This window comes from Electrophorus electricus, chromosome 20 (genome assembly GCF_041902795.1).
Source record: "Electrophorus electricus isolate QZ-2024a chromosome 20, ASM4190279v1, whole genome shotgun sequence".
Lineage (NCBI taxonomy): Eukaryota > Metazoa > Chordata > Actinopteri > Gymnotiformes > Gymnotidae > Electrophorus > Electrophorus electricus.
Genome location: NC_137516.1, coordinates 15,308,850 through 15,332,500, shown reverse-complemented (window position 1 = coordinate 15,332,500; position 23,651 = coordinate 15,308,850). Strand labels below are relative to the sequence as shown.

Below are 23,651 nucleotides of genomic sequence, written 5' to 3'. Positions count from 1 at the left end.
CTCAGACAGACACTGAGCTCTTATCTAACACATCCTGTCTTGGTGAGCAATAAGACCAAGCTGCACATTGTTAATTAATGGCAGGAGTGAGTTAAGAAAGGTTGATGTAAACAATCTGTCCCCGAATCTGACTGTGATAGACTTTGCGTTTACTAAGTAAACAAATGCCGTAATTCTCACTGCAGCCACTAGTGGGTAGGAATGTCTAGACAAACGTGGTGGGCCACAGATCTGCAGCACGGAAAGCTGCTCACAAACTCACTGTGACATGCGTGTCATCCGTGAATCATACAAATTAAGCAGATGTCAATAGCTCTAATTTAAATAATTGGAGATTTAAATTAAAAAGAAATGTAAGTTGATGATTCGTTGAAAAGCATAAATGCGCAACTTTAAGTCACTCTGCACAAAAGCGTCGTGCTAATGCCGTTAATGTGTATCTGATAGGTTGGACTTAAAAATGACGGAGCTGACAACTGAGTCCCCCACCCACCTACGTAAATAAATGTGCAACATCCCACGTGACTGTCCGTTTCTCCTTGTACCCAAGCATGTCTAAATTAAAACGGAAGAGCCTGACAGCTGAGGGCTGTGTACCGGGGCGCGTGCGATAAGCTCGGGGACGCTTGTCTGCTGCCAAGCGCCTCCGGTTCCCAGCGTTCGCGCTCCAGGGCTCGGGGCGATCTCCGAGGGCCGGTGGGCTGTCATCGAGCTGTCATTCCTCTTCCGTCCTCCATAAAGCAGAGGCTGTCTTCATGACGAGCAGTGCGGCACAGTGATAATTGGTCAGTATACACGCTATTTATGTGAGACATGTATGTGCAGCCACACACTGCCTACACACAGTCACATTCACACATATTTAATGCTATTTGTGAATCCAGAGTGAATCTATCTTATTGAACATAGTAAATGGGAAATGGGCACACACACGCACACACATACAGTTACCATGCAATTCATCACAGATAATTTATTGCCTGCAAGTTGAATAAACTCCATTACTGAAGCTCCCGAGTCATACAAAACACCCCCACCACACACACACACACATACATGACTACCTTATACAAACAACACTGTCTGCTTATGCAACAGAAAACAAACACACACAGGATCTTGGGCCAGAGTGGCTGATTAAATCAAAGTGCCAAGCACCGGCATTGTAGGAGCCCACAGACACATGCCCGTAGGTGGTGGGGTGTAGCAGTTGTAAAGGAAAGCTTTTGATTGGTGGTGTGGGCAGCAGATGGATTTGTGGCAGGGTTTGGGCTGTGATTAGGACACTCTGACCTGTCGTGATAGAGAAGTTTATCGTTTCACCTCCAGCTTTCTCACTGACATGCTAGAGACACAGAGAGAAAGAGCCACCAGTCTCTTTTAGTTCTTCCACTGCTTTTTCAGATAGGTGCCTCCCCCCATGTCAAATTCAAATTACTTTATTGTCATGGACTGTAATTAACAACTGTTGTCAAAGTGACTACAGAATTTCTAATAAAAAACGTGATAAAATTGTGGAGTAAGATAAAAAAAAAAAAAAAAACAAGCTATTCAACGCATGCGTTTGTCATCACGTAGGCCTGTAGCCAAGTGTGCTTGCGCGCGACGGTAAAAAGCAGAAGGAGCGACGCGTGTAGGATCTTGTTGTCTGGCTCCTCGCGTGGGGTCTGAAACCTGTCCCGCGAGGACTGTCGTCACCGTCTGAGATTTAGCACGAGCTACTCGAGTTGTCCTCGGAATGAGACGTTTAGACTAGTCGCGCGTGCACAGTGAAAGGGGACCTAATGTGAAACTCCATTTGCTGCGGACCTGAGAACACACTGAGAAATGCAACACTCGCAGTATTGATTTGCGGATTACAATATAGCAACCAATAGTTTTCTTTTTAACGAAAACTTTTGCTTAGACTATGTATAAAGTTCGTAGTCTATGCAACCAGTATTTAACGTTTCGGTGCAGACTACGAGGCAACGTGAAGGGTTAGTCATAACGCGACAGACGGCCTTAATTACAGAGCGAATGGAGGGTATAAGATCCGCTCGGCAAACTTAACAGGACCTCAAAGCAATGTCTGGCTGATCCGAGTGTCACGCAGGTTATTAATTAACATGCCCAAATGACCGTCTACAAACACCGCCATCTGCTGAGCTTATGAACAGAACTGGTGGGCCTTCGGAGACGGAAAAATGGACGCAGCAAAGGGAAAGTTTGCGGACGCGCTGCGATGTTTCGCTCTGAATGACGCTATCCGTGAACGCCCTCGCGCGAAGCCCCGGTTCTGACGCCGCGAGCACAGAGCGAAAGCGCGAGCCTCAATAGCGCTTCCCCGCGGGCAAGCGCGTGCGGTTGACTTTGCGCACGTCTGCCAAAACAAAAAAAAAAACGAGGGGAAACGCGATGACTCGTGCTCCGGCTCTGCATCACAGACCAAGGGCGGTGAAAGAGGTCTTACTAGTGCTTTCGAAAGATATGCATCTCTGAATGAAAGGAAGAGAGGTGGCGTGTTGCCTGGTTAAATATTTAGAGAGTCAGTCCCTTGGCCTAATCATTTATATGGATTTACAGTCGAAGCATTTCACACATGTCGCACGCAAAGGCTTTGTGGCCTTACACATCCGGTGAGCGACAGATTTTTCCGTTCAGTACAAAATATCAGGAATATGACATCTTGAGTAAATCCAGTTTTTAGTCTTTGAGGCGATCTTTGTTTTGTCCCATAACAAAAACCAAACGATCAAAAGCAAAAATCAAAATCCATAAATAACTGATCTTTTCTTATCATGTGTTTCCTAATAAGTTTGCTATTGCAGGACACGTGATAAAATCCCCTTTGCCCATATCACCCCCCCCCCCCCCACCCCCATTTGGAGCTTCAAAATCAAAGGCTGATTGTAGATCAAAACTCTACTCTGAGACTTCAGATTATTTGAATCAGGACACTTCTACATATCAAACTGCTACTGCTAGAAAGCAGAGCTGCTTGGTCTATTCATCGATGACCTCAGGCGACGCAAGCCCGCTGTGATCCACCTGCCAACACATTTTGGCCAGATAATGAAGAGCATTGCAGCTGTTGATTACCTGGTTGAGGAAAACGCGACCAAAAAAAGGGACCTTGGCTGGGAAGACCTCTCCGAGCTTTTCATGTATGTCTTTTATCCTCACCTTGATTTACGATTCTCTGAACTAACAAATTTGCATTAGCTCCACCAGTCTGGGGGTGGCGCTTAATCACTCACTGCTTCATGAGCATCAGCTTGGCCCAAGATTGGCACACGGTCACCAAGGAGCAGTGTTGTAGCTTAGATATTTGATTGGTTAGGCTTTCTACATAACCAATCAGATTTCTCTGACTTCATAGCCTAAAGTGTAGTTGTGCTGTGTCCAGGCTGAATTCAAGAACTTTAACAGTGTTTGGGAACAAAACTATTATTAACACGATCTATGAACTTACATCCCCACCTCATCCATAGAATTGTATTTTAAGTAAAATACTGACATTCAGGTCAACACTCGGAGAAGTTACATGGCATATGGATTCAGAATCCTTATTTACAAATCACTGAGCAAAAATCACCCAGTTAGGTGTTTTAGATTTACAGCATTTAGCTGATGCTTTTAACCAAAAGTGACTTCTAAGTGAAGACAACTTGATAGTAAAGGGCCTTGCACAGGGGCCCCACAACTGCAACCTCAGGGTGGAGGGACTTGAACTAGTAACCTTCTGATTACTAGTCAAGTACTTTACCCACTGAGCTAGCACGGCAGCAGGGCCATAGGCATGTTGGTTTTTCTGAAGGTGAAGGGGCTAGCCATCTTCTTTTCTCCTTTGTAGGTGGAGGTATAAAAGTGGCGTAAAGCAGAGCACTTCTCCTTTCCAGCCTGTACTTATTAACGGAAATCTCGAGAAACGCCGTAGTCATCCCTGCAGCAGGGAACAAAATGAGCTATTTGTGATCACATCATCAGGTGACATCACACTGCTGCCCCCTAAATTAGCGCTGAAAAGAAACGATGGAGCTCAGCGGGCTGAGGCGCGGGTAGACCGCCAATTTATGGTGACTTTCCTGAGGTGAAATTATATTTCCCTTTTTTCAGAAACGCGAAGCACTTTTTGCACCGCACGGTTCATTTGGCCCGAAAACCTCAAACAAGCACTCATTTTCTTTTCAAATCATCCTGTTCTCTTCTCAACTGGGCCAGGGTTCCCCGCTGATTCTCCAGGGGCCTGCTTGGGAGGTAGCAGCAGGCTCACGCTAGTACAGTGGCGTCTAATCGCACGACCTCAGATAGCTTCCGCTGTTCTTTCCAGCAACAAACTCCAATTTACCCAGACGTCTCTCTAATGACAAACAACAGCATGTGTAAATGTTGCAAACTGGCACAAATCCTATTTTATTCTATACAGGTAGTGAGGTATAAAGAGCTATGGTGAAGGCCTGTCACGTAATTCGACCCCTGTGACATGAAGGTCAAGCTGTGGGTCAATGAAATGTAAGGGTCGGTCAATAACCAAATCTGTGGAGGCGCAAAGGTTGGCCATGTGTGCGCTTGCGCTTTTGACAGGTTCATTTTGGCGCTGCGCTCCCGAATCCTTTCAGCGTGTCCGTCTGAACCACTTGCCAAAGCCCAGGTGTCATATGAAAGGCTTCAATTTGAAACCCACGATGAAATATTTATTGCAGGAAGCCATGCAGTGAGAGACTGAACAAGACGAGTGATGACCTATTCTGAGATCTCTCTCACACACACACACACACACACACACACACACAGGCACACTGTCTCTTTCATGATGCCTCTGTCATCAGCATTAAATTGCAAAGAAATAAAATTAGTGAAGCCTGCACCCACACCATCAAGCCTCCCACGTAAACGGGCCATTCAGTGTGTGAGACTGTGAGGAAGCTTGAGCTCAAGTCTGAGACAGACATAAGGCATCGTCCCACACACTCAGACGCTGACAGATCGCAGAAAGGGCAGGTTTCAGAGTGTTTCGTCAAAGAGCAAGAGAGAAAGACACTGGTCATACAAGACAATAGCGTCAGTGGCCATTTATTCACTCCTGTGTGTGCGTATCACGGGCATGCTGAGTAAACCTGGCTGAGGGATTCTAATGTAACAGAGGTACATTGCTGTTACAATCCTAACAGAGAAATGCATTTGTTCAGCAGTACCCGGCTCTCACTCTCTGCGCTTGGGCCCACATCGCAGACCCACACCCCAAACCAGCCGCCATTTGGAGAAAGCGTTTCACGTGCAGTTAGCGTCAAAGTGGCCAGGACAGTACACCCCAGAGCTGCTGAGGCAGACTCAGTGACAGTGATCGCACCCCTCACTGATATGTTTATGGTATTGGCCCCCACATTCTCCTTCATTTATATTAGTGAGTTCTGTACTATTATGCTTCACGGAGGCATCAAGTCAGAGCTGCTGTTCTTGTTGTTCTTCTGAGGGATGACGCGTGCGCTCCACCTTCTACTGCACACAACCCAGCAGCAGTGCAAACGAGACAAATGAGTTTAACTTCAGAGAGACAGCGCCCTCCTCTGGACATACACACACACACACACACATACGCACACACACACACACACATACACACACACACACACACACACACACACACACATATATATACACACACACACACACACACATACGCACACACACACACACACACACGCACACACACACCCACACACACACACCCACACACACACACACACACACACACACATACACACATACACACATATATACACACACACACACACTTTAATGTAATGGTTTATGCTTACATTTGTTTGTAAGACAAATATATAGATGAAACATCCTGTTTCTCTGGAAACTTTGTGAACTTCACTACAATTTGTAATCTCTCTGTATCTCTTGCTACAATGCACTGCAGCTGAATGGGAAGAACAAGGTGTGGGCTACTAACATCTATCCTCTACCAGTCATCAGATACCCTGCTGGCACAATCAGCTGGCCAAAGGAGGTGGCAGAAACCAATGATATCTGGACAAGGAAACAGCCACATACTTCATCTTTCCCATAGAAACTCTGTGTACTTTACTACGATTCTCTCTCTCTCTCTCTCTCTCTCTCTCTCTCTCTCTCTCTCTCTCTCTCTCTCTCTCTCTCTCTATATATATATATCTATATATATATATATATATATATATATATATATATATATGCAAACAGCTGTGTCTATATAGCATTCCATATAAGCACAATCAGAGGCCCAGCCAGCCAGTGCCAGACAAGCTAAATATAAAACATATTTACATTAGCTATGAGTCTCTCTTGATAGTTGCCTCTTCATACTGAGAACATTTTCTAGGTCACAGAAGCAGTGCGTGTTAATTTGCTCGTTTGCTCAGAGGGTGAAAAAAAAATCTCCACCACTAAAATGGGTCATGGGAAAATAGGAGATACGTGGTACTGTTTCATCCATTACACAACACAGAACTTTCCTGTATAGACGTACTACTGTGTATTCCCTTAACCCACAGAAATGTCTACCTAATGATCCGATGGTTTGTCATTGACAATGTTGCTGTTGGTGCCATGGTGTTGAGTACTTGAAAACAAAAAACTCAAATTAATAGTTTTGACATTTGCATTTTAGCTAGTACCCTAGCATCAACCTTTGTTTTTGCAACTCAAGTCAGTTTTCTCCATTCGAAGTTGAAAGATAACTTTTAAAATTTGCTCACAGTCCTCTTTTATTGCACACAAGTAATGTGTATTTAAAAATGACAAAATGATGAATAAACAAATAGAAATAGGAAAAACGTTTATTTTAAATATATTTTTGAGTAAAATCATGCAGAATTGCTACATTTCACTTGAGTAAATCATCTGTGGTTAATAAGTGCAGTTTAAGCAGCTCTGTCACATCTTCCAGTTTTGGCTTTCCTGTCCCCTTTATGTGCGTTGTCTTATCTTATCCTGTTGTCCTCATTTGTGTAACCACATGTGTTCTTACAGTTCTCATGCCAAACAAGTGGGAGAGGTAATGTGTTAACCCCACTATCTGCCAATACATAAAACAGTGCACATTCACATTGCAGGCACTGTCGTCAAGGTCGAACACTTGCCATCATGTCTTTGAGAATTCTAGTTACCGTCACTGCTGTCGGGTTCTGGGTTCTGTGCACACTCTGCCCAACACCAGCCGCATGTGAGTCCTGGAACAGAGATTATCTGTCTTTGAAACTGATTTGACGCTTGCTCTTAATTATGCTGATGGCTGTAGTCTGGAATATTTCTTTTGAAATTGTAACTTTGTAGAAGATTGCTCCTTCTTGTGTTACACAGCTTTATGTTATAAAGCTAATCTTACATAAAGGATTGTAACGTCTCTGAGAAATTACAACCTTTCTCACGTCTAGAGAAGTGATAGTCCGTGTAATATTCAGAGATGTCTTACGTCCTCTGATGAGCTGAGCTGGCTAAATCTGTTTTGGATGGGCATAAAAGCATGAATCCCCTGTGGCATGCCAGCAGGAAGCTAGCGTTATCATGATCCAGACAGTCCAGCCTAAATTTGATTTGTCTTTTACTTTTCAGGTATGTTGTGTATGGAGTCTTCTGCATTCGTTGTCTCTACGTTTGGAATGAAAAATGTAGATACAGAGCCACTATCTAGTAGCTATTAAAACTTTCTAGTAAATATTAAAAGCAACCTATCAGAGATCTTAAAATTATCACGGATGTTTGTAACTTTCATTGCATTATTAATTATAAGGCTGCTTTAAGTATGGGTTTTCCTGACTCTTAACATACCAGCTTATTATTCTGTTGTTTCATGAGTTGAATCAGGATTTTTGCACAAACTAAATCATTACTGGACAGCACTGAGGCCCTCTAGTAAAATGTTGAAGTGTATGAAGGCATCATGACATACATCACATTCTCCATTTGGGATTTTTTAGATTTCTGGATATGTATAATGATAATATTGTTTGTGTGTGTGTGTGTGTGTGTGTGTGTATGTTGTCAGATGGGCCACTGAACCATGCCTGCTGTGTGAAGTACACCCGCACCCCTCTGGCCTTCCGTGTGATCAAAGGTTACTATGAGCAGGACCCCCGGGAGGTGTGCCGCATCAGTGCCATTGTGTGAGTCAGTTGTCAGCACTGCACCCCTGACCCATTACTCACAATGAAACCCACAACCCTCCGCATGCTGTACACACATCCCGCAACCTCTTGCGGAGTGACTCAAAATTAAAAGATTTAACAGAGATTAACATGTGACATGCAGCCTGAACTTCATTTCAGATCCTCGGGATAATAAATGAAATGAGTTTAAAATTAGTTACAAATAAATCACCTTTACCTGATGTTTCAGATTTTTCACCAAGCGCAATAAGAAGGTGTGTGCAAGCACGGAGGACGAGTGGGTGAAAATTATTTTGAAACGTTTGAGGTAATGAATTACTCATAGCCTTTACAACTTTCAATGACCCCAAAAACATGCCAAAGGAACTGTTAGCAATGTTGAATAAAAATGCGGATGAAATTGGTTAACGCGATTACAGAAGCACTGTGTGTTCTGAGGGTTCCGTATACTCAGAGACAGTGTGTCAATACAGTCCGGTAAACAAGAGCTGCCTCTGAGTCACAGTGCCAGTAATTTGTTTGTGCTGTTTATTTGCAGTGATAAAATGAATAAAATTTCAAGGCAGCAGTCTAAGCATGCTATCACTGACACCAGCAAATTCTCAACTTGGACCACCTTCAGCAACTCGTAGAGGCTCTTCATGCAACATTACCTTCCAACAGTAGCTCCTTTTTGTGGGTGTTTTTTATTAACAAATATTTCAGTTAAATACTCTTCTTCTAATCTTTCTACTACTTTTCTACTTTTTCTCTTGTTAATTTTGTTAATGCCATTTCAAACCTTTTGGTTATAGTACTGTATTGTAGAGAATTTAACTTTTTCCACTTCTTATTCTAAAATAATGGATAACTTGTATTACTAGCAATATGAGTAAAAAATAGACTAGACACACTCTGTATGACCTGACTCTTAATCTGTTAAAATATCTTCTATGATGATATCTAATGTCTCAAAACTGTCTCTCTAAAATACATCAACTGAATCTTTACTTCACATTTGCTTTGCAGTTTCAGTTAAACAAACGTAACTTAAAGGGTACTAAACTAAAAACTAAAAAATAAATTCTATACTACAGTGCATCTGTCTGTCCTTTCCCTGTTTCCTGATTGCCCACTCCTGTGAAAAGAGGGTCAGAAGAGCCCATAGCACATCTGCTGGAATGTGTCCATGCGGGACACATCTGAGATGATGCCTTGTGTGTCGGGGTCATGCTCAGCCTCAGGTTCTGGAGTTCTGGGAACTGGAGACCCCACTCTGACATTATGCATCAGCTAACAGAAAGAGACAAAGGGAGGGTGTGGCTGTGTGTCACTTTTTAGCATCGACTGCAGCATCTAATACAGATATATAATAATAAAAACAACATTCAGGATACTCAAGGTTATGCGGTTGTGTCGGTTGTATGTGGCACTTGCAATGCAGGGTAATGGGGTAGCCATGATCAAATACTAACCTGGAGAAAATCCTCAAAGTTAAGGCAGTTATATTTGTGCACATCTGCCTCTGTAAACATTGCCTTCCGCTGTTCGGGAGTGGCACTGTTCATAGTGAGGTCTATGCATGCGTTACTGTCAGGGGAAATGAGAGCAAAAAACCAGAACACACAAAGAATGTAATACACAGACAATACGGAAACACAAAGGAAAGTTTACACACACACACACACACACACACACACACACACACACTTATGCGCGCTTGAGCACATACACACCTAAGAGTAGACCATTCTCCTATTTACGTGTCACAGTAATGCAGAAGTTTGGCTGTAGAAGACAGCTACTAGACAACAGAATGCCTTGCTCAGCAGCAACATATAGTAAAACCTGAAGTCTGCTTTTCCACATAAACTACCCAATAATCTGAGTGTCACTATTTATAGTTGTTAGCAAGCTGACACCCAATCAGACAAAGTTCATGCCTGAAAACTCTGCCACTTTTAAACATATAAACATATTCCCTACACATCTGATTTGTTCCCAAGCCTTTTAATTTTTTGTGCTTCCTTACATCCACAAGTATATGTATCATTCAGATATGTCACATCTGCTTTTCAAACGGGGAACAGACAATATGTTACTCTGCGCTGCCATCTACAGCAACTGTTTAGCTGAGTGATCTTACGTGATGTTTAATCAGTTCACTCACAATTCTTTGAAATCAAGCAGTCTGTCACCATTGGCATCAAACTGTTCAAACAGATGCCAAAGGTTCAGGAGGTCAGTGGATGTCCAGTTAGGGTATGTCTTCTGGAGTTCTTGGACCATGATATTCCAGTCTTTAGTGTAGCCTGTAACAGAACACTTATCTTACATTTTGAATGAACTCTTTGTGTCAGAAAATACACCCCTAATAAAGCCCTTAGAAAATTATGCTTCTTAAATGTTTAAAATATGTATTGCTAGAATGTGTAATTCTAATGATATGTGCGCTTGTTACATTTTTAATCATGGTTTAAGCCTGAATGAATTCTTATGGCAAAACAGCTGCATATTCAAGATTTATTTTACATACTGTTCAAACACTTCAAATAAAATATGGAATTTATCTAATTAAATTTATCTTAAATATTTATTTTAGTTTTCTATAACGAATGACTACATTCTATGACCCAATTGTGAGAAACAATTATTCTATTAAACCATAGTTAAACTCATATAACACATAACACAACATGTCAAAGTTTAAATATAAATGGTGCCATGACCTTGAATAATTATTTTTGCCATCCACCTTAATGCAGACATTTGTTTTCTGCATGTACAGAGACTGGAACCCATGTTGCCATTCAAAACTTGTGTCAGGTATCATTCAGCACACACACACACACATGCACACGCGCACACACACACACACACACACACACACACACACACACACACACACAATTTATACTTATTCTGATTATAGGATGGCTAATGACTGATATCTCAGTGGCACAGATTTAATTTCAACTTGGGGGTGGGGTGGGGGCTGTTCACACCACCCAACATAACACCCACGTTGCCCCAAAACTATGCATATAGTGGTGGACTATTCTTAAGCCACTTATTGAACCTTTATCATTACTACTGTGCTTGACACACATATCAGTGAAAGTACCAAGCCACCATGTCAGTGTCACTGCAGTGTGAGAAATGGTCCGCCACCCAAATGTCGGTCAGCAGTGAATTGGACACGGTGACTGGCTGACAAAGTGGTGCATGACAGATGGACTATAGTCCATGAGTCTACATCTTTACAATGCATGGACACAATATGTCTAAATGAAACATGTAATGGGCAGGATGCAGAGACGGGCCGTGACGAGGAAAACGTCTATTAAACACACACACACACACACACACACACACACACACACACACACACACACAAACGAAACCAAAACACGAGAAGAAAAACACTAAATGTGAGAACTGCAACCAACAGTTAGCAGTAAGAACATCTTACACAAGTTAAACACCGACAAAGACTAATGACTACACAGGACATTTAATGCATACAATAAAACTGGAAAACAAGGAACAGGTGTGATGGCCGCGAACAAATGAAAACACACAGAGAGAGAGAGAGAGAGAGAGAGAGAGAGAGAGAGAGAGAGAGAGAGAGAGAGAGAGAGAGAGAGAGAGAGAGAGAGAGAGAGAGAGAGAGAGAGAGAGAGAGAGAGACGACGTCAGGAGGAGGGAGCCGTGTTGTGACAAAACAGTGGTCTTTAGAGTAGCTGTTGTAGATGTTTTATTAAAATGTGAGTGCTGGTGTAAGGGGTTTCTAAAAATAATTTTTATTATTCCTGTCTTGTACCATTGTGCCAATTTCTAAATGATTAACATCATAAATAATTTAAAAGGAGCGAGCTGATAGAAATTAGTTAACGTAACAGATATCTACTCACTTTGAATCTTTGCCGCTTCTTGGAAAGAGCGGATCCGTTGCTGTACCATGTTGTAACAGTACTTGAGATTTATCTCGTGTATTTCCAAGGCAAGGGCAATTTGTTCCGATTCTGCAAAACAGAATTAGAAAGGTGATACTAAATATACTGTTTTAATCTCATATTAACAGCCAATACAATCTTAATCTATTTTAGTTAGAGAATAACTATTGCTGGTTACCAATTAGCTAGCTGTTAACTAGCGTGACCTTGTTAGCGTTAGTTTTCTTAGCTAGGTTAGCTAGCTAACCTTCATCGTATTCAGGATCATCATAAGATTCTGGCTCTTTCACCAATGGGTAAGAAAGTGACAAACCCATACTTCTAATGTTATCACTCTAGATTATCAGGCGATGTTTATAGATGGTAGTCTAATCAGGTTTATATGTCTAATATTTGCTTAGCTGCTCCAAGTACCTGAACTAGCCGTTAACTAACGGTCTAACTAACGGTTTAAATAAATAATGTAAATAAAAAGAATGGAAATCTAGCTCGTGAGCTAGATAACGGTTTAAATTTAAAAATATACACGCAGGCAGTCGCGTGCATTGCCCGCATTTCAACAGCAGACTGTCTGGAGCGACGGGATCGTGTGTTTATCTGTGGTTTATCGCACCAATATGAGATTATAAAGATTATTTAAAAATACCACCAGGGCTGCGACCACGACAAATGACGACAGCACATCTCTTAAGGTTTAAACACAGGCAGACTAGCGGAGACAAAGAACACACACATCCAATGAAATATTTGGCTGACATTTCAGTGAATGTGTGTTATCTCCAACTCTAGGACTCATGTACAGGGCCCATGCATGCTTTTCCTAAAATTGTAAGTTACTTTTGCCTATCAATGAGAAATAAACATAAATTAATGAAGTCTTCTATCAAATCACTACATTGTAAGTCACTTTTGCCTATCAATGAGAAATAAGCATAAATGAATGAAGTCTTCTATCAAATCACTACTATTTCAACTACCACTTTCTCTTAATTTGCTTTTCTCAATACAGTCTACTGCATATTTGTAGTTCCTCTCCTCTCATACTAATGTGTACTAGGGGAAGCGCAAACCACCAACCAGGCCTTTCACCACATGAGGTCCTCACAGGACACCCTATGAGAATAACAAACTTTACCTTACAGGAATGTTGGATTCAGTGCTCACACTGCCATATTGTACAAAAACTAGACCTGAAAATGCCTGGCGTGTCTCTAACGCAGGCACAGACAAGACCAGAGTGGGTCTGGAAATAGCAGAAGAAAAGACAACACTCATAAGATGGACTGTACACCCAACTCCTCAGCATGCACTGACTCGCTATGGCATCGATTTCTGCACTCAGGGTGTCCACTGAGGTGGACTTTGTATTCTCATAACAGTCAGTACAATCATAATTCAGTTATTTGTTTACATGATGCTAATTACAAATCATCTTATGCTGTATCAATGATTATTCTGATCTTTTCATTTTATGGAAGATTATTATTCACCTGGTAATTGAGATTGAGGTATATAATATTTATAGTTTACGTTTACATTTTCTAGTTTAAGGAATTAAAATGTTTAATTTGTGCCTCTAATCCTGGTGAGTAAAGTCCATCAAGGAGAAGACAATGTAGAATTTGACGCAGGATGGAGCTGTATTAGCGAGCACTGGGAATACTGTGATCACTCCATCCAGCGTGCCCTACTCTCCGGTGAATGTGCCATCCTATGTGTCCCTTAGGGCCGTGGACACAACCCCAGCACGTGGCTCTGCAGTCGGTGCTATTTCCAGCACGTCCTGTGCTTCGCAGGAAGCACCATCTAGCACTCTCTGTGCTCTAGCGAGTGTGCCATCCTGTTAGTCCACCAGGATGGTGGACCCATCTCTCACTCCTCAGGGTTATTGGGTAGCACCAGGTCTTCCTAGTTTGGATTTCTCAACCAAACCAGCCTCTATAATAATGGACTTGGGGTGTTCATCAGTTTTTTATTTGTTCTCATTCCATCTCTGGGACTGTATAAGATCAGTGATCATTGTGGATCTCTGAGCTTTCGATCCATCAGGTGATATCTTTACAGTTGGATGGATCTTAGAAAAGTGTAGATCTAGACCATGAATGTATATCTGTCAAATGGAATTTGGAGAGGATTTTGACCCATGGACAAACCCATTCCATGAAACTCATTCTCATCTTACTTTACATTGTGAATGCTTGTAATGTATTCCACCAAGCTCTAGCCCCTGCTAAGAATGGAATAAGGAGATAATCATTCTTCCTTCAAAATGTATTCACATAGCTTATTTTCACATAGTGTACATTAAAGAAACCTACATTTGCTTATGCACATTACTTGACTGATTGATTAACTGGTTGGCCCACGCATAAGTGTTTATGAGGAAAATACTGAATCGCTGAAATGTGATTATTGGATAAGTTCAACCTAAAACGTTAGCCTATAACTCACTAATGATTACAAAAAACACTGAAGGTAAAAACACAAGACAATATGACTACCTTGAAATAAAAAAATGGCTGATAAATATATATAAAGCAGTAATAAATACTGTACTAACACAATTGACAAAGCATGATGAGGAAGACTGCAGTGGTGATGATCTGCTGATAACAAAAGTCCCATAATGGCCGAGTGAAATGATGATGGTTGGTGACAGTGATGTCGATCACTCCATGGATGGTGATTGTGTCCAGCTTTGCTTACAGTTGAAAACTCTTCAACAATGGTGAAAGCACAAATAATCCTGACGATCAATTTTTGATTGGTCCTACCTCCACAGGTCCAGAATAGCAGAAGGCTTCATTAGTCCAAGATAAATGGCAATGCTGATAAAGTGAAGCAGTTTGTCAGCATTAATATCAGTCCACTGCCTCTTCGTGCCATTCTCTTTTCTCCGTGCTGCATATCTGTTGGTGTTGTTGCATAGGGTCAGGACCAGGGTCAGAACAGCTGGAAGATATCAGAAGGGCTGTAGTACCTCTGAAAATCCATCTGAACTCCCGAGGACCTCCTGGGGCGAAACTGCAATGGAGGAAGCTGCTCGTCTTCCTCCGAGGTGTCACGCCATCTGTCCTCCAGTGCTGCAGGTGGTGGTGATGCTGGAGCTTTTCTGGTCTTTCTTGTCCTGACATGAGGTTGTTGCCCAGCTGAGGTGGAGGACCTGCCATGTGTTGGCACTCTTCTCTTTGCTTGGGGTGAGGTTGGGCTTCTGCTGCCTCTGTGTCTAAACAGTCCTGAGGTGTGAGGGGTGTCCACAGATTGGGGAAGGGTAGAAGCTGATGGTCCTGGGAGTGGGCCAGAAGAGGTGTGAAATATCTCAGGTGGGGGAGGGTATGGTTAATCTTCTTCGCTGCAAGACAAAGACAGTATAACAGCCAAATGAGTAAAATATGAAAATGAAAATAAATACAAATTGCAAATTGTCATGCTAAATAAGGCTAAATTATTATTACATTTACCAATGAACTACATACATTTACTATGTATTATTACACTTACATCAGTAGTTATTACTTATTAGTTACACTGTAGTGCCTTTGCATACCCAAGAACGCTTTACAATCATACAACCAAGATACCAATGAACTAGAATGATGTTGAAATATGGGAATCAATGCTAATGCCTAGTGCAAAATAGTGCAGAATACATAAGCTTTATCTCAGACAACAATCAGTGCGATAAACAAAACGATACTCTACAATAAGTACTAGAGTTTCAGTCAACGTAGGAGCAGGGTCAGTGAACATTTAAATATTACACAATCAACACTAAACTTTTACAATCAAGCATCACATATGCTATATATATATATATATATATATATATATATATATATATATATGTGTATATATATATATATATATATATATATATATATATATATATATATATGTATATATATATAGTCTCGCAGTCACAAATGTGAATTTTATACTTATAGCATATCGAGCACGGCGTCGACAAAAGTGTCTTCTTCAACAGAATCCATGCTAGCAGCCATGGAACCGAAATCACTCTCACTTTCCTCGTTACTAAATCTAAACAGCTTCTCATGAACTTCAGCCACTAAATTGCTTCCTCTCCATTATTGTGATAAAACTATACATTTTTTACCAAAAGCAAAAACATTTTACCAAAAACAGCGAACTAGTTACTCTGTAGTGTAACATTCATGGCAAATGAGGTTTCAGTGTTTACGTCTGACGGAATGCTATTTGCTGAAAGTGGTCATACTCATTTTGGTTTTGATGACCCATTACTGCAAGCGCTTTCGCTAGGCCACCCATGAACAGCAATGTAATACAGAATCTTGCCATAGGTAAAAAGACAAAAAAAAAAAAAAAAAAGGTATTTGATGGACCAATAGCAAACACGGAATCTAAGAAAGGAGGGTCTAATACTCTATTGAGGAATAATATTATGTGAGTAACCTGCATTTTGAGGTAACTAAAGGCTTGCATAGTTTGTGTTAGGTTACAAAGGAAAGGAATGCATGTTTTTAAAGAAGCGAGCAAGCTAATAATGAACTTTACTAGCATTCTGTATACTTTTTAAACAAGCGACTGGGATCCATAAAATCTCCAAGATCTTTAACTGTTAGGGAAGATGTGATTGTGTGACCACTGAGGTTCAGTGAGTAATTAGAGAGTGAGGACCTAGCTGTCTCAGGGTCTAATAGAAGCACCTTTGTTTTGTCACTATTTGTTACGAACCCCAGGAACAACCCTCAGCCCCGCATAGCCACGCCCACTCGCACCCCCCGCACCCCCGGATTTGACTCACTGGAATTCTAGCACACACCTGATTCCCATTCCCCTCATTTCCATCCCCCTTTATAAGCTTCCCTTCACCGTGTACATGTCGCGAAATATTGCTTACCTATGTGGCGTACAGAGCGTTTCCTTATATTGTTTTCCTGGTTATTGACTCCTGCCTGCTTTCTAGACCTCGACTCCTGCCTGACCCTTGGATACCTCTTGGACACTACCCTGTGACACCGGACTGACCCGACCATGATTCCCTGTCTGGTTCCATGAATTAGTTTGTTTGCTAAAATAAAACCTCTAGCAATTGGATCCTTTTCTGTGTGTGCAAACATTACACAATTAAGTGAGAGAAAGTTCCTCAACATCCAGTGTATGACGTCCTTTATGCATTTGTCAATAATGCTAAGCTGAAACATGTCCTCTGACATATAGCTTAGTGTCATCAGTGTAATAACTCAACTCATCTAGAACCAGCTACAGGACCTTAGTCTGGCTGAAAATTGGTGCACTCTATTTCAAGATACCCAAATATATGGGCACAAGCACTAAAAACGTAAATTGTTCATAAATAACTAATGTCTGCATGCACGAATTAATGAAAAATAATTAATGGATAGCAGTTATTAAATCTTTATGAATGAAAGAAGAGCTTCCATCCAAATAAATGTCCAATGTGTCCAAATAAATACATGCATAGATGAAATCTTTGTATATTTGAATTAGCTTGTGTTAGATGACATTTCAACAATTTACAGAAGAATATTTATTTAGTTAGTTATTTATTTGATAGTAAGCATTGAAGTATAATTAATTTCCTGTACATTATACAATAGTGTTATCAGTTATTGACTGTTGGTTAAACCTTGCTTTTTTATCAAATTTGGAGAATTTTTTTTCCAGAACCTTTAACTAGACGTTATATAATTACCAAGAGTTTAAATCTTTTGTCTGTGATTAGCAATTTTGTACCCTCAGTACAACCTTCTCAGTTCCTCATTGGTTTCATCAGACCTTCCAAGTCATCACATGAATGGCTGGAAGGCTAACAGTGACAGAGAGAGGTGGAGCAACACACCACACGCAAATGCACACAGGAGAACAAAAAACCAAAAACTGCTCCTCTTAATAGTAACACTTCCTGTTAAGAATTTAATCAATAGCACAGCGATTCTCCTTTAGAATTCAAGGAATGCAGATTTTAAATGTAAACCATCTAACTCATACTCCTCTCAAAATTATAATTTGACAGGAATAAATAATTCATGCAAATGCATTAGGAAAGCTAATTGCAAGGAAACTGTTGCAACAGTGAATGGAAGGGTGGGAGAGTGAATGCCTGGTTTCTGAATGTCCAGAGAGGGAGGGTACATTGGACATACCACACTTTTGTTTAACACAAGTGCTAAAATGCTGTAATAAATGCTTTTAAGAAAAGCATTTACTACAAAGTTGTTTGCAATTATATAGACAAACATATCTAGATTACTGGCCAACATAATACATAGCCTATATAAAATGTCTTCATTTCCATAGTGAAAATATATCCGTGGTGCCTGATGGTAATGTGAGCACTCATTATCAGGAGGCAGCAGTGAGGAATAACAGGGTTGTTGTTTAAGATATGAAGAAAGATATCTGCAAAGGTAACGCATCTCACATTACTGATATGTAGTCTAGACACAAAATGTTTAGAGCACATCTGCCCTTTTAAATGCTTTGGGTTTATCTTACATAATCCACTAATCTACAGTGCTTCTTTTGGAACGTTACAGTACTTGATCCTAATGACCCTTCTTGTTGTCAGCGATACAGATTCACTAGATAAATATTATTCTATGCCCGGATTATGAGTAGTTTTGGCATCAAATATTGCCTGCAAGCAGTAGATATGACACACTAAAACTGGGTCCAGGAGCACGTTACTCCTCGGTACATGAACAGGTGTGTATGTATTGATGTAGCTGGTAAAAGAGAAGGGTGACACGTCATAAGCAGATTCAGATGATTTAAGATGATTAAGAGTTGAGGTTGTTTGAGAGTGTGAGCAGTCAGAACACCATTCACAGACATTCACATTGTGTTAAAGTGTTTTTATTCATGCAGTCACATGTTTGTTTACACAATTTAGAATGTATAACTTTTTAAAAGGACCCAAATTTCATCTAAACATATTTTTCCATCTTTCATGCATTTAAAATCCTTTAGTTTAAAAATGCTAATAAATATTAATGTATAAATATGTCTTTTCCGTCCAAAATGATAAATTAAATGCAATAAATAAACCATGCAGAAAAATTTGTAAAACCTATATGTTGGAAGAACCCTGCCAAAATACATTGTGATGGCGCATGGCATAAATTCAAGTACCCATCCGTTAGGTTTTAGGGTTTGTCAGATGTGGCAGCAGTGGTCTTCATTATTTGGGTGCTTCTGTGAGAAGGAGAAATGATTACAGACAAATCAGGTACATCTCACTGTTTGTTGTACTGGCTGTGCAAACAAGCAAGCCAACAAACCAAAAAATTCACTATACGAGGTACTAAATAACTTACTGAAATTTTCTGAGCTCTTTGATCTTGTCCAGCACCCAGCTTTCTTTCCAGTGACTGCACCACGTTCCATTCGATGTGAAAAATCTGCATACAAACAGAAGTTTATGTTTAGGAACTGCGGATGCTGCCATCCTGTTAGGAGACACTAGAACATAAGACAGGCATCGTCTGTCCATCATTCATACTTACATGACAGCTTTGACGCATGGCGGGCGGGGCTTCTGCAGCTTGAAGCCTGTTATAGGTAGGGTGATCTCCTGAGTCGAAACCATTGTGCAGCAATTGGGATTTACAGGTTGCCCGTCTAGGAAGGTGAGGATCAGAAGTTAGGTGCTGGATGTTCACATTAGGTGCCGGTGAGCGATAACAGCAAGACTGAATACTTACTTGCCCACATGACTGAAATGCACACGGCTAAGGCCATTACGGCGAGGCTGCTGGCTCGTGTCTGGATGAGATGCATGCTGCGTTTGGTGCCGGTTTCTCCTCGCGTCTGGTCCTTAAGCTGGGCTGGAGGGACAGGTACTGTGGCTGCTTCTCCTCTCCAGACATCTTAAATACTACAGAAAGAGGAACCAGTCATGGCCTCCGGATGCAGTCACCTTCCCCTAAATCTCCACCAACATCGCCACAACTCGTCCCTTTTTCCAGGGTACTCTCTTGAGAAACCGCACTCTCGATTCATTTATGCTTTGTCAGCGAGTTTGACTAACATGATGAAATCTTGTGGTTAGTGACTACAACATCAGGAGAAAAAAAAGCGTGACACTCCTAGTCTATGAAGTGAGTTTTTCTTGGAAAAAAGGAAAGTGTGACACCAGACTCTGGTCATGTGAAATGCTGTCAGCCTCATGGTCTCAGTTTGGGAGGATACTGCATCACCAAGTTTTTAACTTCTTTGTTAATAGATTTCAGTTCATTCTTGCAAGCTTTGAAAATGTACTGATGAATTCAGTCAGTCTGTGTTGGTGGTATGGACCGAGACGGGTGTTGGCAATTTATTGCATAATTTCAGCTTTAATCAGGGTTTTAGCTCTAATCAGGGTAAAATGGCTAAAGTTACAAGACTCGGTGTAACGTTGCCCGAGTGCCACGGGGCATGGAGCAGGATGCACAGGCTCTCTCGACGTGTGTAACATTTAATGTCATATAACATAAAAGACTACGGTGGCACTCACACAAGATTAACAATAAACATAGACAAACTTAACAAGTTTCAAGTTTGGTTTATTTGTCACATACATAGTCATACACAATATAACTCGCAGTGAAATGGTTGAGAGTGCTCTTTCTAAACTGAGGAAAAAGAAAAAACAGGGGTGCATAGAGAAATATCTCTGTATATATACAAAATATATTAACAATATTATGTTTATATACACAATGTACAATGTATATATGGATATGTATATATGTATGTACACAATGTACAGTTCCATCTTGTAATTGAACATATTTACAGTTATATGTTACATGGTGGTGGTGGTGGTCCCCACAGTTTATCAGTTTCCCTGATTCAGGGCCTGAATGGCCTGTGGGAAGAAGCTCCTCTCCAGTCTCTCTGTCTTGGTCTTCAGGGAGCGAAATCGCTTCCCTGACCTCAACAGAGAGAAGAGCCTATTGTTGGGATGGGTGGGGTCCTTCACAATCCTCCTGGCCTTGGTTTGGCACCGCTTGTTATGGATGGTCTGAAGGTCAGAAAGTTCCGTATGAGTGATGTGCTCTGCTGAACGCACTACCCTTTGGAGTGCTCGTCTGTCCTGCTTGGTGCTGTTCCCAAACCAGACTGTGATGTTCCCCTTGAGGATGCTCTCGATAGTGCGCGTGTAGAAGTTCCGCAGTACCTTGGAGGGCAGTCTGAAGTCTCTTAGGCATCTGAGGTAGTAAAGACGCTGACGAGCCTTCTTTGCCAGGAAGTTGGTATGGCAGGACCAGGACAGGTCCTGCGAGATGTGAACAAGGTACCTGAAACTATCTACTCTCTCCACCGTGGTTCCACTGATCCTCACAGGTTGGTAGTGCTGCTCCTGCTTCTTGCTGCAATCCACGATCAGCTCCTTTGTCTTACTGACGTTTGGGAGGAGATTATTTTCCTGGCACCAGTTTTCCAGGTGTTTAATCTCCTCCAGGTAGGCCCTCTCATCGTTGGCCGAGATCAGGCCCATGACAACAGTGTCATCAGCAAACTTGACAATGATGGTGGAGCTGGAAGTGGCTGTGCAGTCGTAGGTGTGCAGTGAGTAGAGCAGGAGGCTTAGGACACAACCCTGAGGAGCTCCAGTGCTGAGGGTGAGGGTGGATGAGGCAGAGTTGCTGATTGTGGTCTGTCTGTTAGGAAGTTGGAGATCCAGTCACACAGGGATGTATGCAGTCCTAGATCCTCCAACTTAGCAGTGAGTAGGGAGGGGATGATAGTGTTAAATGCTGAACTGTAGTCGACAAACAGCATTTTAACATAATTACCCCTCCCTTTGTCCAGGTGGGTCAGTGTGGTGTGGAGCAGATGTGGAATTGCATCACCAGTGGAGCGGTTGTAGCGGTATGCAAACTGCAGTGGGTCCATGGAGGCTGGCAGTGAAGATGTGATGAAATCTCTGTCTAGCTTTTCAAAGCACTTCATCACAACCGATGTGAGGGCGACAGGACGGTAGTCATTGAGGTCGGAGGGTTGAGGTTTCTTCGGGACGGGGACGATGGTGGACCGTTTGAAGCTGGACGGGACGATACCGAGCGTCAGGGAGAGATTGAAGATGTCGGTGAATACCGGGGCTAGCTGATCTGCGCAGACTTTGAGGACTCTCCCACAGATACTGTCTGGTCCCGCCGCCTTCCTGGTATTCACCCTTTTAAACACTCTCCTCACGTCACTCTCCGTGATGATGAGAGGGCGCTGTTCTATGGTGGGCTCTGCGCATGTGCCGTTGACTGCGCCGATAGTAACACATTGCATTAGTATTGTGCATTAGCATTAGCATTGGCGCTGCTAGCATTAGCGCTGTTAGCATTGGCGCTGCTAGCATTAGCGCTGTTAGCATTGGCGCTGCTAGCATTAGCATTGCTAGCATTAGCGCTACTAGATGTAGCCTCGAAGCGAGCGAAGAATGTGTTCAGCTCGTTCGCCAGAGACTCATCCGCACTCATCAGTCCGGAGGGTGGGCTCCTGCAGTCCGTGATCGTCCGTATTCCCTGCCACAGGGATCTAGAGCCACTCTGCTGGAACTGTGACTCTAGTTTCCTCCCTAGCGCCGCTTCGCCTCCCTCCCTATTAACGATTAAGACTTTAACATTAACACAGGTTAGACAAACATGGATCTTAACATTACACTTCAGATGCTAACAAACAAACAATAACCAACCAGTGAGGCATGCACTGATGGTGGTTTAAATAGACAGACACACATTAACACTTAACCCCGTACAGGTGCGTGCGTTCACGGGGGTGTGGCTACAAACAAGAGTGAACCCACCCCCCCCCCCCCCCACGCACGCGGCAGGCCATACCATGTGACTTGGGGGGGGGGGGGGGGCTCCCGACGCGTCCTCTCCAGGACTGTGAGCCCCAGGCTGCCTGTACACATACACACAGTACGGCTTTGCCTGGTGCCCACCCAACATGAGGCGGACTAGGAACTGATGTCCCGGGAGACCTCTCAGCAGGAGGGAGGGTGGCAGGATCTCTGCCTCCTTCGGGGCAATCTGGCATGCCCTTCATAACATGCAGGGGGGAGACCCTCCCCGACGACGACCCATCCTCAGGGACGTGTTTCCCAACGCTTCCCCCTTCCAGTATAGCGAACTCCAGGCTGCCGTACACACACACACACACACACACACACACACTACGGCCATGCCCTGTGCGCACCCAGCACAAGGCGGGCCGGGAACCTCCCACCTGGGAGACCCTCCCCAGACAGGGAGAGAGGCAGAGTTCCTGCGTCTCTTGGGTCAATCCCACGATTTCCCCGCAGAGTGATGCGCCTACAGACATACATACACAGACAGATGTGCCTTCGCATAAACACTTTTGGCGCTGTGCTGCAGCACCTGCAGTCAGTGCAGGCACTGTAAACGTGTCCCCGGCCTCGAGGGACACGCAGGGGTCACGTCCGCCCCGGTTCCGGCCGTGCTCCTCCCCCGAACGGTCCTCCTTCTCCCAGCCGCTCTAGGAGCGCCCTAGAGGCGGTTTGCCTCCGAGGCTTTCCGGTCTCGCTGGCGAGTACGCTGAAGGAAAGGGGCTCGGGTAACACTTAACCCCGTAC

General features: G+C 42.6%; 2 protein-coding genes across 2 annotated transcripts; one reads left to right on the top strand and one right to left on the bottom strand.

Annotated features, from left to right (window-relative positions):
• The first annotated feature begins 7,063 nt into the window (after positions 1–7,063).
• Positions 7,064–9,213, top strand: ccl20l (C-C motif chemokine ligand 20-like). The gene is made up of 4 exons (XM_027031644.3): positions 7,064–7,192; positions 8,015–8,132; positions 8,365–8,442; positions 8,674–9,213. The coding sequence occupies exons 1-4, from the start codon at positions 7,114–7,116 to the stop codon at positions 8,765–8,767; spliced, it is 369 nt and encodes a 122-aa protein (XP_026887445.2). The 5' UTR covers positions 7,064–7,113; the 3' UTR covers positions 8,768–9,213.
• Positions 9,214–18,915: 9,702 nt separating this feature from the next.
• LOC118242968 (uncharacterized) lies at positions 18,916–19,938 on the bottom strand. Its single transcript, XM_035536402.2, has 4 exons — positions 19,780–19,938; positions 19,582–19,696; positions 19,393–19,476; positions 18,916–19,270 (listed from the first exon to the last, which is right to left on the bottom strand). Exons 1-4 carry the CDS (start codon positions 19,853–19,855, stop codon positions 19,222–19,224), a joined length of 324 nt encoding a protein of 107 aa, XP_035392295.2. The 5' UTR covers positions 19,856–19,938; the 3' UTR covers positions 18,916–19,221.
• Positions 19,939–23,651: the final 3,713 nt, after the last annotated feature.